Here is a 14,062-nt window from a genome sequence, read left to right on the forward strand (position 1 = left end):
CGGCGACGAGCGATGCGAAAATCGTAACTGAATGTGTGCAGAAAAAGGATAGTGTGGGCTAACATAGCTTATTTAGTGGCTGTAGTGTGCGCGGCGGCGGCAAGCGGTATGAACTGGCCGCTGGGACGTTCGCTCGCTTTTTGCTGGCCAGAAGCAGCCCACAAGCGAGCGGCAGCGGCGATACAGTGAACTGTGGCGACGAGCGACGACGACAGAGGACATTGGCGGCAGTGTATTAATTTTTTTTTTTCGCTTGTCGCTGTCACCCAGTACTCTCTGCTGTTGTACCTTTTGAGTTACGTTTTCGGCGTCGCTTGTCGCCGTCACTGCATGTGGTCACCCCTTCATCTTAAGAAACTCGCCGCTAACGCGAGCACATGCGTTAAGTGCTAATCACCCTGTTATATAGACATATCTGTGATAGCCATTGAATGCCAGAAATTGGCATCCCGAAAACGGAAACGCACACCGAAAACAGAACTAACAAGCACTTCAGAGCCGAGAAGCCTAATCCATAGTCCTTTGTACTAGCCACTGGCTGCCAATCCGATTCGCACACTACCCACAATTCCCATGTCGGCGTGCGATCGCAGCGACACTTTCCGCTCTAGGTAATATTGAGAAACTCTATGTCCGCACCCACCTCCCCTTGGATCGAACGAGCGATTAGACGCCATCACTCCGCAACCGCACGAGGCTTGACCTTGGCTGAACATGAAGGTCAAATGGATGTAACGATCCAGGCGTTTTCTGGTTTTGTACCTAGAGTACTGGAGCTTTCGTTCTAAAACGGCCGCGTCGATCAGGATCGAACCCGTGACATTGGGGATCCCCAGTTAAACGCGTGGCCTTAATATTCCATGTTTTTATACGGCGATTCCCACAACAACAGCCATGCTCCGCTGAACCACCCTGGTCTAAGAGTCACTCGGGCAATTACTGAATTGCAGGAGTTGTTGGTGGTGGAATTTCAAACTGCGAGCCAAATTTTCCGAAACCAAAATCCTTACTACACCGAAATTTCGCCTTGGTGCGGTTGTACACAGCTTTTATCGGCTTTCACGAAATCGCGGAAGTGGTCAATTAGTTCATCTTGGTTTCGGCAGACCTTCCCCTACGCGAAAACAGCGCTTCTCTATTTATGGAAACGGGAAATAGTGAATGCCACCTGAGTCAGGTATTGCATTTGTGTTGACGATGGTGGTGCACATGCCCGAGAGTCAACGTTGCACTCTTCCGTTCATGAATCCAGATTGAGCAGTGACAGCCTCCTCACGTTCAGAGAGGTCACACAGCATTACCGCCTCCCCCGACGAAAGCTTCCCCTGTTCATACATCCCTCACTCGTCAACTCCAAACGGAATCTGTACCCTGCAGAGCCGTCCTGTATCATGTCCCCCTTCCCTCTACCCATACCCACTCTGCTCCCGCTGCAGCGAGAGGGCCACGGTATGTGGGTTCGTGCCGAGGACCAATTTTTCCCATTAATTCCCCTGACCAGTGGATGGAGGCGTTGGGCCGCTCGGACTCTAGCTCCAGAAGGAGCTCGTGATTCGATTGGCTGAAGTCATCGCGACCTTCGGGGTCGCGCCCGCCGCACCCCAATCCTTTCGGCCAAATCTCTCTCTCTCTCTCTCTCTCTCTCTGTTCCCCTACACTCTTAGCCAAAAAAGACCAACGGGGGATTGCCTTTGCTCATTTGGGGGACTAACTGCGTTGCCACAACCATTAGTCCATTACGGCAGTAATTAAATGCGGGGAGACGAACGGTTACTCCCCGAACCGTCCGTTCTTCGCGGACGAATGGTTGCTCCCTTCCGTCCCCCCCCCCCCCCCCCTTAAAAAAAAAAAACGAGCTAGGAGCACCGAAAAAAAAATTCACTGACTGGGAATCCAACGACGGCCCTCCGCAACACCAGCCCGACGCGCTACCAACTAGACCCCGAGACCAGATGGAGAGCTGTGCAGAAAATGGGTAGTCAAGTGCAAAACGTTTGGCACTCTGCACTCGGCGTCGTTGCGTTTATTGCTGGCGTCAGAATTCCTAGCAATGCAACTGCTCGCAATTTACGCTCTGCTAACTCTAGGCATTATTGCTGAGCTTCTACTGCAAATAGACGCTCACAAGCATTGCTTTTCCTCGTAAAAGAAAACCAACCGCCCTCGTCGCGGCAGAAAACTGAGTGGTCTAACGACGCACCCGCTTCGATAAAAAATAACAAGTTTCCTAATGATCGCAAATTACCCTAACTACCCTAACTACCTACTTAAAACTAAAAGCAAATCTCTTACCTGTACTGTGCGCTTACTATTGGCCGTGGTTGTCGTTGTTATTGACATTTGTCGGCCGACATGTACATGTGTATTCACTTAGTGAGTAAGGTTTGCGAATTTTTACTAATACCTACCTCACTGTGTCTTGTGCGCGAAGTTATGCATTGGCCTGTATTATCGCTCGCGAGATCTGGCCGCGTGACACGTCGTATTAACGTGAACAAGAGGCGTTTGTCTATCGCCACATAGCCGCTGCGCGCCAAGGGCCGTCTCTTCACTTAGACAAGGCGCTTGTTTGTTATTTTTAAAACTAAGATTTGCTCCTATGGCACTGCATGAAAGATTCTGTGTTGGCAGTACCTTTGTTTGCAAATTAGGAAACGGTGAGCAGACATATGCGGTTACTCCTCTTGAGGAGCGACGGTCGCTCGCGAGGACTAACGGCTGTGGTTACTCCTTTTTTCGTCCTTTTTGGCTAAGAGTGCATAGTCCTCGTTGCACTAGTCCCAGCTCAACATTGCTTAGTTAACAAGTCATTATAAAGAACTAACCCACTGCTTATTTGAGCACAATCTCGGCCGCGACTGCAGAACAGCAACCAACCTGTAGTTGTCTGGTGCATGGCCGCACTTTTCCGAAAATTTTGAAGCCATTCATCTCGGCAATGAACCCTAAACAAATTTCTGAAACTTTGCAACGATAGCCGGTCTACGCCGTTGACCTTCCCTGAGACAGACGTTGGGTGCATTAACCCCTAAAAAGAGTGTACCTGTTGGGCAAGGCTTCAAGCAAGCAAATAAGCCGGCATTCCTAGCCAGGTGCGCGTATATTTGGGTCATTCTTGTCCCATACCCCGCATGGGCATGCACATGTTTTAGTGCGTTAAGAGTTTGGGCTAGTTTGAGTTTCTTGATGCCAAGCTACACTACCGATCAATCGTGCTCCAGGCAGGCGTATGCATTATTTACGAATCCATTTCGTTGTCATGTGCTATATTTCGGTAGGAGCAGTTTTTTATTTGTTCTTAGCAGATGACCCTCCAGCCATATCTACGATCGGCCGCTGCCATATATATTTGTGATTGAGGCATACCTTACAATTCGTTATCAATTCTTACAGAACTCCCCAGCTGTTGAGTATGTTCCAAATGAACAAACTGGCCCCACGACAGACGTTAACTCAGTCCCACCTCACTCACCTTGTCTTGTGAGACGGGGGGGGGGGGGGGAACTGGTGGACAGAGGAGTTCATTGACACGTTCCTCTCAAAGGTCTGCGATTCGTCACGTCATGAGGAGTCATTCGACGCAGCGAAGAGCTCTCCTCCAGGGTGTCATCGGGATGACAGGCACACTGGCGGCGTGCCATGCGCTGGCATAAGGAACTGAAGACATGCCCATCTTGTTTATCATAGAGTTTCATACTAATATACACTAGAGGGAAATCTGTCGCTGCAGTCGCGGGCCGCCATGGGCGGTGCCGCTGCCGCTAGCGACGTTCCCCGCCTATTTGGCTTAGCTAGCCATATGGCTTTTTTTGTCTCGAAGCCAAAATCAACAAAAAAAGGGTAGCATTTTTTCTTGTTCATCGTGCATGAAGCTTCTACATCATCACTGACAAATAATTCTTTTTGGAGGTTCAATTTTATAATAACAAAGCAATTTTTATGAACCTTCTACAGTAATAGTGTCGGTTTTTCGCAGCCAGAGCCAACTTTTCAGCCTGTTCCTGAGCCAAGCCAAGGACAAGTGGAACGTACCTACCCGGTACATGACGGAACGCTTGCTGAAGCGCGGGCTTCCCTAGAAAATGGCGCCAGATTTCCCTCTAGTGTATATTAGTATGAAATTCTATGTTGTCTATACTCCTTCTTGCACGCTTTTATCTATCGAAATAATTAGGCTTCAAGCTTTTTCTCTTTTTGTTATCGCTAAGCTGCAAGCCACGTGTTTCTTTTTTTCTGCATCTAACCAGTATTTGTATACGACTAGGCAACCCAATTCGAGGCATTCCCAGCACTTTCCGACCTTGGTCGTTTTTATTTCTCTCTACATAAAATCGCCATGCACGAAGATTCCGGCCAAGGCCCTGTCCGAGCGAATACTCAAGCTGACGGTGTTGGATAACGACCGCGGCAAGCGACACAACGTCATTGGGCACGTCCTGTTCCCACTGCGCGATCTGGACCCGCTCTCTGGGGAGCGCATCGTGGCCTGGAGGGACCTGGAAACCACCGTGGACTTGGTTTGTAGCGTTCCTGGAGTCGTTTTTACTCTGCTCAATTCCGGTAAACACAGAAGCTCCGGCAAAAATAGCAGCTCGCTTTCATGTCCACACAACTTTTGTCGAACTCGTTTTTGCCTTCGGTCGCTTGCCAAAGCCCACTCTTCTGAAACAGTCCCAGAAACAGACCCAGAAACAGTAAGGCAGCGGCACAAACACTAAGCCCGAGCAACTCCTCTTTTGGCTAGTAATTTTTCTTCTGCTCCTAGTTATACAATAGATATCCAGAACAGTTTGTTTTCGCTCTCGCCTTAATTTCAAGCAACTGGGTGTCCGTAAATAACACACAGATTTTAAGCGATACCAATATGATCCGCAAAGCCACGTGATATAGCTTCTGGGGGTAATATCCTGATTTTTGGTAGCGTGATAATTCACTCTCAAGTATAGTACACTACCTGAATTGTATCAAAACTACCATGGCTTCAGCAGAACATTGTAGTGGGTGTGACCACGAAGGACGCGCCACTGCGGTCTTCCCCGTGCTTCATTCGCAAAGGAGTGAAACTCCTGGACAACGTGGAGGACCTTTCGCAGGCGCCACCAGACCAGGGGGAGCTGTTGCTGGGACTCTGCTACAAGGCTGGCCTGGAGAGGCTCACCGTCACGGTGATGGAAGCTCGTGGCCTCACTGCGCCTCCGGATATGGGCAGCCAAGCTTCTCTCGGTACGTGCCTTGAGCCGCTCGCAAGTCATATACTCAAGAAACCCGTATGGTGTTTCCCAGTCATTTAGGAAATTCACAAAAGCGGGTCGAAATCCACAGGAGGCCAGAGAAGCCTTCTTGATCATCCGGCAGCAGCTGCAAAAGTTTTTGTATGTTTTGCATTTTATTTACAAAATCAGATGTTGGTGCTCGCTGGGGTCACCGGCTACTACTTTGACCTGAGCGATTAAATGTAATATCAAAAGCATTGGCACCCCAAGGGATCCTGATTTGCTCGTCTTAAAAGTTCGCATATACAGAATGGTCTCTATTCTCTTTCTCCACATAAACGAAGTACAGATAAACAACAAAAGAAACACTGGCAGAGCAATGCCCACATTGTAAAAACAGCAAAACACTTATTTACCCAACATGCAGGGCCAAGAATATGGGCGCCGTATGCATTAGCAAAGTTTTTAGGTAACATTTTCCGCAGCTGAAAATCACGCGGCTTTAATTAGTTCAAATTAAGATAAAGAAATTAAATTTGGCTGGTAATGTCGTGACACGCAACAAGCGCTGAACCAGCTAGTAACAACCCGCCCCCGTGGCTCCGCGGCTAAGGCATTGTGCTGCTGAGCACGAGGACGCGGGTTCGATCCCGGCTGCGGTGGCTGATTTTCTGACGGAGGCGAAAAGCTAAAACGCCCGTGTGTCGAGATTTCGGCGCACGTTAAAGATCCCCAAGCGGTCAAAATTAATCTGGAGCCCTCTGCTATGGCTCACCTGATAGCCTAGGTGTAGCGTCATCGCGTTAAAGCTCAGAATCAACCAACCCGAGTAACAAAGTGGCTACCAAGAGACGGGACCGCAAGTAGCGGAAAACCGTTAACACGATAGAGGTATGAATAAAGAAAATTTGAAAGCAAGGACTGGACTAGACCTTTCCTGGACAGGAGTGATTAGGGGTCAATAAGAAAGATCTTGGTTCTGCAGTGGACTTGATGATGAGGATGATACGCCAAAGGCCCTTCCCAGACTCGAAGAGATTAAACGCTTCTGTATTGTGTCAAACTTGAAACCATTCTTCGCCGTCGCCAAATCTTCTTATCGCACCCACCCACACGCCAAATTTGCTGCCTTCCGCGTACTTCTCACAGGTAGTCATTCTGTTGCTCAGATAGTCCATCTGAGCCCCAGTTGCCTTTTAAGCGCGTAACCCGGCCGGTTAATTATTCCGTTTAGTTCGCCTAAAAGGGTCCTAAAAATATTTTGAACATGGCAAATAAGGTCGCCCTATTAGTTAGGTTGCTTGCTCAACTTGCACAGCGTCAATAAACGAATGGACACAATGTGTAAGCATTAGACGCCACGCACGTTGTAGCATCTAGTCCTTACTGTTGCGCCCTGTCCTGTATTGACGCTGTGCAAGCTGAACGTATTCCGACTAGCCCAAATTCCCGCTCTGCTTGCTCACGAACCCTTTAAGCCGAATGTCGCTTCATCGCGAAAAGCAGAAATCTTGCAAACGCTGAAAAGTTTGCCACCTCTTTCCTGCGCTCATTTCGGATCCCTGTCATCTTTTGCCGCAAAATCGTCGCGTTTAGCGTCGCGAAGCAGTGATCCCTGCAATTATTTGTTTCGCGCACTTCCGGTAACGCGCACGCGTCATTTTTGCGTAGTGTGCTCGCCTGCAACGCATACACTTATCGTCATTCGGAATGCTTATTCGCTATAGTGCTGATATACGCTTAACGCTCGTTAGAAATACCATACGATACGTCGTACGAAATGTGTATGCTTCTCGGGTAAGCAGCTCTTCTGTGGGAGGCGGCGGGAGTCCATACATCTCAACGAGCAGTGGGAAAACGAAGGATTTGATGAAAAAGACCTCCTCAAGTTGGTAATTATGTGTCCTCATAGGCGCGATAGGTCTCAACTGTACGAACGTATTCGCAAAAACACGAGCTTTCATGCTACTGGCAGCCGCTTTCGTTTTAATTATGCATATTCGCAAGATAATTGAGACATTTGAAGTGTTGGCCCCGCTGATGGATACATTGATTGCTCAACTTAAATCAGAATGAACTGGAGCGTAGTACCGGACCTCCTGAATGCAACCCAACTGCTAGGCACCGCATACATTGGTTCCTGTTTACTTTAAAAAATGCTGTAGAAATTGCTCGTGCGCACGTATACAAGGCCGCTACAACGCTACAACCGCGGCTCGCTTGGGTGCTTAGAATAGATCGCGCCTCGCGAGCGCCAGCAGAGGTAATTTTAGAGTTTCATCGAACGCATAACAGATGGCGCCACCATTCTGAAAAACCAAGTGAAACGTTTTAGAAAGTAAAAGGTTCTTTCCCTCATGAAAATTCCGGTAGTTGTACGAAAACGTCTGGAACAAGCCAGGTTTCGTCCAAAGCAGCGGGCCGTAACTTCCTCTGCATTGATCATCTTCGAACAACAGCGTGAAACACAGACACTAGGGGAAGAAAAAGGTGCCTGTGTCTAGTGTCTGTTTTTACGCTATTGTTCCAAGATGTTCAACCGATACTAACTCTCCCAAATGTTGGTCCGAGGCTCAGCGTCACAGATCACGCCGAAGAAAGGAAAAGGAGCAAGCACTCCTTTGATGGGTGATGACTCATGCATTAACAAAATTCTGGTGGTAGGAGATCACCTGAAGCGTGCTATGCGGGGGTGCACAAAACCTCTATAATTTGAGGTACACCATCTGCTACGCGAGCTCTTCCGGGGCGCCCACTGCTTCTATACTCCCATAGGAGCAACGAGCTCCTATACTGACTGCTGCGTGACATAATTTTTTCTTTCATTACATTTAGTAAGACCGCAATTCACGGACCCATCAGCATGCATTGGTTGTACACGCCTCTCTCGTCCCCCAAATGAAAGAAGAAGGGGAGAGGGCAAGACTTTAGGTTGCTAAAGGGGCGGATGAGGGCCTCTCTATCGAACGTCAGGTGAACAACTATCCATAAAAAACACAAGAACATCTAAGCAGTGTTTGTGATACAGTGAATGCGAAAGCATTAAAGTGCAATTTGCGGACGTGTCCTCTTATTATCTTTTATTTTTTTCTTTGCGTCTTCTTCGTCTTTTTTTCGTTCCTATGACTCGAGGCCTTGACCAATGGCCCTTGTCACGCTGTTATGTAGGCTTAACTTTATGTAGCCGTAAAGTTGAGCCTTACGACGTGCCAAGACACGGTGTACGTCGAGCTGCGGGAACCGGCTTGCGCCGTTAGAGCTCAGAGCGTAACGTTAGGCGTGAAGTCAGGCCGACGCATACCCTCATGTTCGCACTTCTCCCGTTTCATCTGTTTGGGGCAACGCCGTAGGACCGCAGGGTTCAGTGGACGCCGCATGATGGCGCTACAAATGTCATGTTCACGGAGAGGACATTTAGGAGGAACGTACTTTTTTGCTGGCCTAACTGCTACTTCTGTAACTTACATGCTCAGATTACTCACGTAGGTACTGATACACGTTTCTAAGACGAAGTTCACTCATTTACAAGGTCCACCTTTCACCACCTTGCGTCGGCTAATGCCATCGGGCTGTCCTGGTCTAAGGCACGCGCCCTCGTATCGCATTCCGGGGACCCTGGGTTCGTTTCCCAACCAGACCCAATTTACCCAACTTTATTTTCAACTCAATTGCTTTACTTTTATTCTCTTTGCGATATCGGCCATTTTTTGCTCCCTCCTCTCGGTTATCAACATTTTCAACCTTCCGAGTATTCTATTGCTTCCGCATTAGTAATTTTCTACCAAGAAAGATGCAATAAGCTTCATGCGCTTCGACGTTTGTTGAAACCACGGTGATGAGTCATTTTTCAGCGCCTTGGAGGGAAAAGAAAAACCAATAAAAAATTTAAAGTGATGAGATTATTCCGCGAGATTATCGAGGGACAACAGCACCTTGAGCTCTTTGTTTAGGTGGTCTTGACTGGTCTAACTGAATAAGAATATTTCATCCGCAAATTCCAAGTGGCTCAAGTAGTCCTCATTTACTCGTAACAGTGTTTTTTTACAAATGAAGCTTCCTAAGCACAGGCTGGAAATAATTTCAGAGAGACGGTATCCCCTGGTCGGACGTCCTTCCTTATGGGGAATCTGTTCGTGTTCCTATGAAGGAGTATTGTACCTTTGCATCCGTCGCATGCGCCACGTAAGGCTCGTCACTAGACCCAAGATCGAACTACCCCCTACATGGGTCACACCAACAGCGAGATGAACAGAGACATAACTGAAGCCGAGGTCCGATTGGCGATTCGCAAACTTAGGTCCCATTCGGTCCCAGGTCCTGACCACATTTCTAACCGGGCGCTTCAAAACTTGAACGATTTTTCAATCACCGCAATCAATCACTGCTTTTCTCAACACATGCTGGCGAACGGGGCAAATTCCGGAATCGTGGAAGCATGCCAAGGTTGTTCTAAGTCGCAAGCCAAACAAACCATTCACAATCGAGCACATCCGCCCCATTTCCCTCCCGTCGTGCTTAGCAAAACTCATGGAACATGTAATGCTAGCCCGGCTCACAACACACATGAACGACACGGAACAATTCCCCCACATAATGATTGGCTTCAGACCAGGTCTCTCAACTCAAGATATTGTTACATGGATATTGTTACGTGATCGCTGCCATGCAAATACTGTAAATCGATTAGTCACCTTCTTTATTGTTCGTCTCATCTTCTCACCGCCACATTACATTTGGTGGAGTGTGCGGGTCGGTTCATCGCCACCCTGGTCATCGAGTCGCAACGTCGCGGCACAAGCGCACTCGTCGAGGGTAAGCGGGCCGCACCGGACAGCCCCAGCCCTTACGTGACCTGAACTCGACCACGTCCTCCGCCCCGTCTCCCCAGCCCGTGACCTGCCCATCCAGACCTGCCGTGACCAGGCTAGACAACGCGTGACCAACACAAGATGCCGTGTCCCCAGCCCAGTGGTCCGACGTGGTTACAAGCCCTCACCGGTTCATCGTTGCTTTGCGGACGTCGCTGCTGCACGACATTGCTCACCAAACCCATCACTTACATCCATGTTTGCAAGAGCTTCTTCACTGTATATTCTCATCACATCGTTCATCTTCAACCAGCTCATCATGCTACTCCGGCTTCGACCGGGACAGTCGCCTTCAAGGAGATGGGTGTTACCCCCTCAAAGACGAGGAAGACGGCAGCGGCGTGTAGCGTCAGCAAGCCGTCACGGCTGATTTGCATCACCTGGTCTGGATATGCCCAAAATTCTCTCGATACCGGAATTTCACTTCCTCAAACCCAGATCCCTCAACCCGTATCGATCCCCTCACATTAGATGAACACACCCACCTTATAATACGGTTCGCCACTAAGAGCGGTCTAGCGCGAGTTATATAGCGATGGCCTACACCAGTGAATGGACCATTCAATGCTGAACAATTGTCCTGTGAAAAACTGATGCCGCCTCCCCTCCCAAAGACCACGAACTCATACGAGCCCCCTTCAACCACGAATCCTCCCCTCCCAACTCCCCCCCCCCCCCCCAAGGCCTCCGGCCATCCCTTTTTGAATAAAAGATTTAACAACAACAACAACGTTACGCACGAGCATCAGCGACGACGCGAAGCCGGATGGAACACGCTGTTTCGATTGTATTTTGCCGAAATTGCTCATTCACGTCAACGTCCTCACCGCGCCGCAGCTTCGACCGGGACGGTCGCCCTCGACCGGGAGTAATGTCACGGGACAAATAGGTGAGATAAACCCTACAGCGCCATCACAAAAGACCATCGACGAGGACGACGAAGAAAGTGCTGGTGGACCCTGCGCTGGCTGTGTGATCACCGCCATGTAAATACTGTAAATAGATTGTTCACCTTCTTTATTGTTCGTCTCATCTGCTCTTCCACCACGTTACAATATACTCATACAGCTATCAGAACCAATTATCAAACCACCCATCGGCCGAGACACATCGGTGATACCGGCCCTCCACCTCACAAAAGCATTTGACAACATCTCGCACGAGGCCATAATGTCGGGTCTGGGATCGGTAAATCCGGGTGAGAGAACCTACAATTACATTCGGGACTTTTTGTCAAACCGTACAGCCGCCATGCATCTAGACAGCCTTGTCTCAGACACAGGCAGTCGTGGCACTCCGCAAGGAGCTGTACTGTCACCATTACTCTTTAACCTTGCAATCATAGACATCCAGAAGAAATTACCACGGATTCCCCACCTCTACCACAGCCTCTACGCAGACGATATCACCCTCTGGCTGAACCGGGGAGTGATGGACACATCGAAGAAACACTGCAAAGAGGCATAGAAGTGGTGGTGGAGGAGGCCAGGAGAACGGGTTTGGCCTGCTCTGCGGCCAAGTCTGAGCTTCTTGTCAACAGGGTTCGCCTAATCCAAGCCTTCGTGGGGAGCAGAATAGTTTACTCGATTCCATACCTTAAACTGCTGAAGCCAACATAATTGATGTCCTCATTATACGCGTCTACAAGGCCCTGTGGGTGAGCAATACATCTTCCCCCCGGCATGTCCACTGCCGAACTTGAAGGGTTAGGCCTTCACAGCAAGGCAAGCGAACTAGTTGAAGCCCACCTAATGCGACAATACGAACGCCTCGCTCGCAAACCCACAGGGACAACTAGGAATAGGATACCACATACTATATCAGGAAGAGAAAATAGTTCACCTTAGTAATCACTCTCATATTATAGCCAAACCACTTCCCCGCAACATGCACCCCACGTACCACTCCGAGCGCAGGAAACAACGAGCCAACGCCCTGAACAAGAAGTATAAAAATGATTCACAAGTCGTGTACGTCGATGCAGGAGAGTACAGACACAAGGAGGCTTTCACCGCGATCGCCGTTCAAAATTACCCCGACGCCAGCATGCTCGATTCTATCACAGTCCGGACGCCCATCCCAGAATCGGCGGAAGAGACAGCAATAGCGCTGGCCCTTTCACTCACCCCAACACCCGCAACAATCATTACAGATTCGAAAACAGCTCTTCAACATTTTGCCGCTGGACGCATACCCCCAACGGCGCTCAAAATTTTGTTCAGGAACCCATCGCAATCGCCAGTAGGCCTGATCTGGACCCCCGCGCATTCTGGGCTCGAGGGAAACGAGGCGGCCCATGACCTACCCCAAGGATTTATACTATCCGGGCTCGGCCGAACCCGTATCCTTACCACGGAGCCCGGTCCGCGCGGGGCCGCCTGATCGGTTTTCATGACATTACCACGTACTACCTTTTCTCCCACCGGATCTATCCTCGGGCAGACAAATGCCTCCCATTAGAGCAAAGTCACGTCTGGCGCCAACTCCAGACGAGAGTCTTTCCCAATCCGTCCACCATGACCCATATCCACCCGAGCCTTTATCCCACCTCGGCGTGCCCCTTATGTGGCGCCCATGCCAACCTAGCCCACATCATGTGGGTATGCCCCCAGGACTTTTTCCCCGAAATCCCCTCTAGAGAGAGGTGGGAGGCCTCGATCCGCAGCCCCGACTCGGACCTACAGGTCCACCTGGTCAAGAGGGCGGAAGAGATCGCCGGAAGGCACCAGCCTACGGCCACCTCGGGGCCACCATCTTAAGTCAAGGAAAAGACGTCCAGGAGGGGGCGGGCCTTCAGCCCGTTACCTGCCACCACCGTTCGGACTTCGATTCTCCTAGAGACACTTCCTCAAAATAAAATTCATCTCTCTCTCTCGCCACTACGTGATCACGTAGCACTTCAGTCACCGCAGCGGTGGGAACCGAGTTAAATACTTCTTAATAACCTATAAATGCCACGTAGACTCGTCCGTTATATTCTCTAGACTTTTGTATTGCCTAGTTAGTGGTATGAATATGATTTAAAGTTGAGAACCTGTTCCTTAATCCGGCTTGTCCTCGCGGTTGCTGAACGTCTAGGGTGTCGCTTACGTGTCTGTGAACGAAAAAGAACAACAAATGCATAAAGCAATCGTTCAACGCTCCCAAATTACTGAAGAGCTCTGAAAAGAGCTTTGAAAAGCTCTGACACAAATGTTAAAGACCAGCCACTAGTTTTCTCGTTGCGCCAGAATACTACACCAGGGATCCCGGATTCTGGTCTGGTTGGGGACGCCTGCATTCCATACGCGAATACTTGTGCACTAATGATTTTGGTGCAATGGTCCTAATCACGGGCCACATTTCTTTAAACACGCTCCGGCCTAAACCCATATGCAACGACCGTCATAAGAAACCACAAGATGTCGTGCGCATAATTTACAATGCAAAAATTCTTTAGTGACATATTAACACAATTTTCAATTATGCCTTGCAAATAACCCAAATATTAATTATCATGAAGGACCCAGTTTCAAATTGCCCGTTAATTCGTTTAAAATTATTCACGTCCCAGATTGCGAAACTGTCTCAGTCTGTCCGAGTGAAGAGAAAATGAGTAGCGAAAGGCGGCGTTCTGATGACTACACGCCCGTCTCCTATAAATGTGGATCATTCGTCAGCCGTCTCTGTTTGGAGCGAAAAGCAAAAACCGCGAGGCACCAACCTTGTCGTCGGTGCGTCACGACGGCAAAAGCAACGCGCCGTACCGAGTTCTCCTTCTTTAATGTGACCTAGGACGGAGCAAATTACCTTTTGATGCAAAATTGAGACGCAGGTATGCCTCTCTGTCAAAAGACGCAGCTTTAAAATTTATCTGACCTCGCCAGCCCTCCTGAGAGCTTTCTTCGGTAATACAACCAAGACGTACGCCACACTTTCTGTTTTGGTTCAGACGCCATTTACTGCACTCTGTCGAATTCCAATGTCTTGCCGCAGCTCGGC

At 49.2% G+C, this 14,062-nt stretch overlaps 1 protein-coding gene across 1 annotated transcript in view; it reads left to right on the forward strand.

Moving 5' to 3' along the window:
- The window catches only part of LOC144148551 (synaptotagmin-15-like), a 414,790-nt gene that overhangs the window by 353,223 nt on the left and 47,505 nt on the right, over window positions 1-14,062 (forward strand). The window contains exons 6-7 of the mRNA XM_077680073.1: window positions 4,347-4,517; window positions 5,094-5,223. Coding sequence (XP_077536199.1) covers window positions 4,347-4,517; window positions 5,094-5,223 — 301 coding nt within the window. The remainder of the gene's footprint in view (window positions 1-4,346; window positions 4,518-5,093; window positions 5,224-14,062) is intronic.

The sequence above is a fragment of the Haemaphysalis longicornis genome, unplaced genomic scaffold (genome assembly GCF_048455015.1).
Source record: "Haemaphysalis longicornis isolate Haplotype H1 unplaced genomic scaffold, Haemaphysalis longicornis Haplotype H1 scaffold_1, whole genome shotgun sequence".
Taxonomy (NCBI): Eukaryota; Metazoa; Arthropoda; class Arachnida; order Ixodida; family Ixodidae; genus Haemaphysalis; species Haemaphysalis longicornis.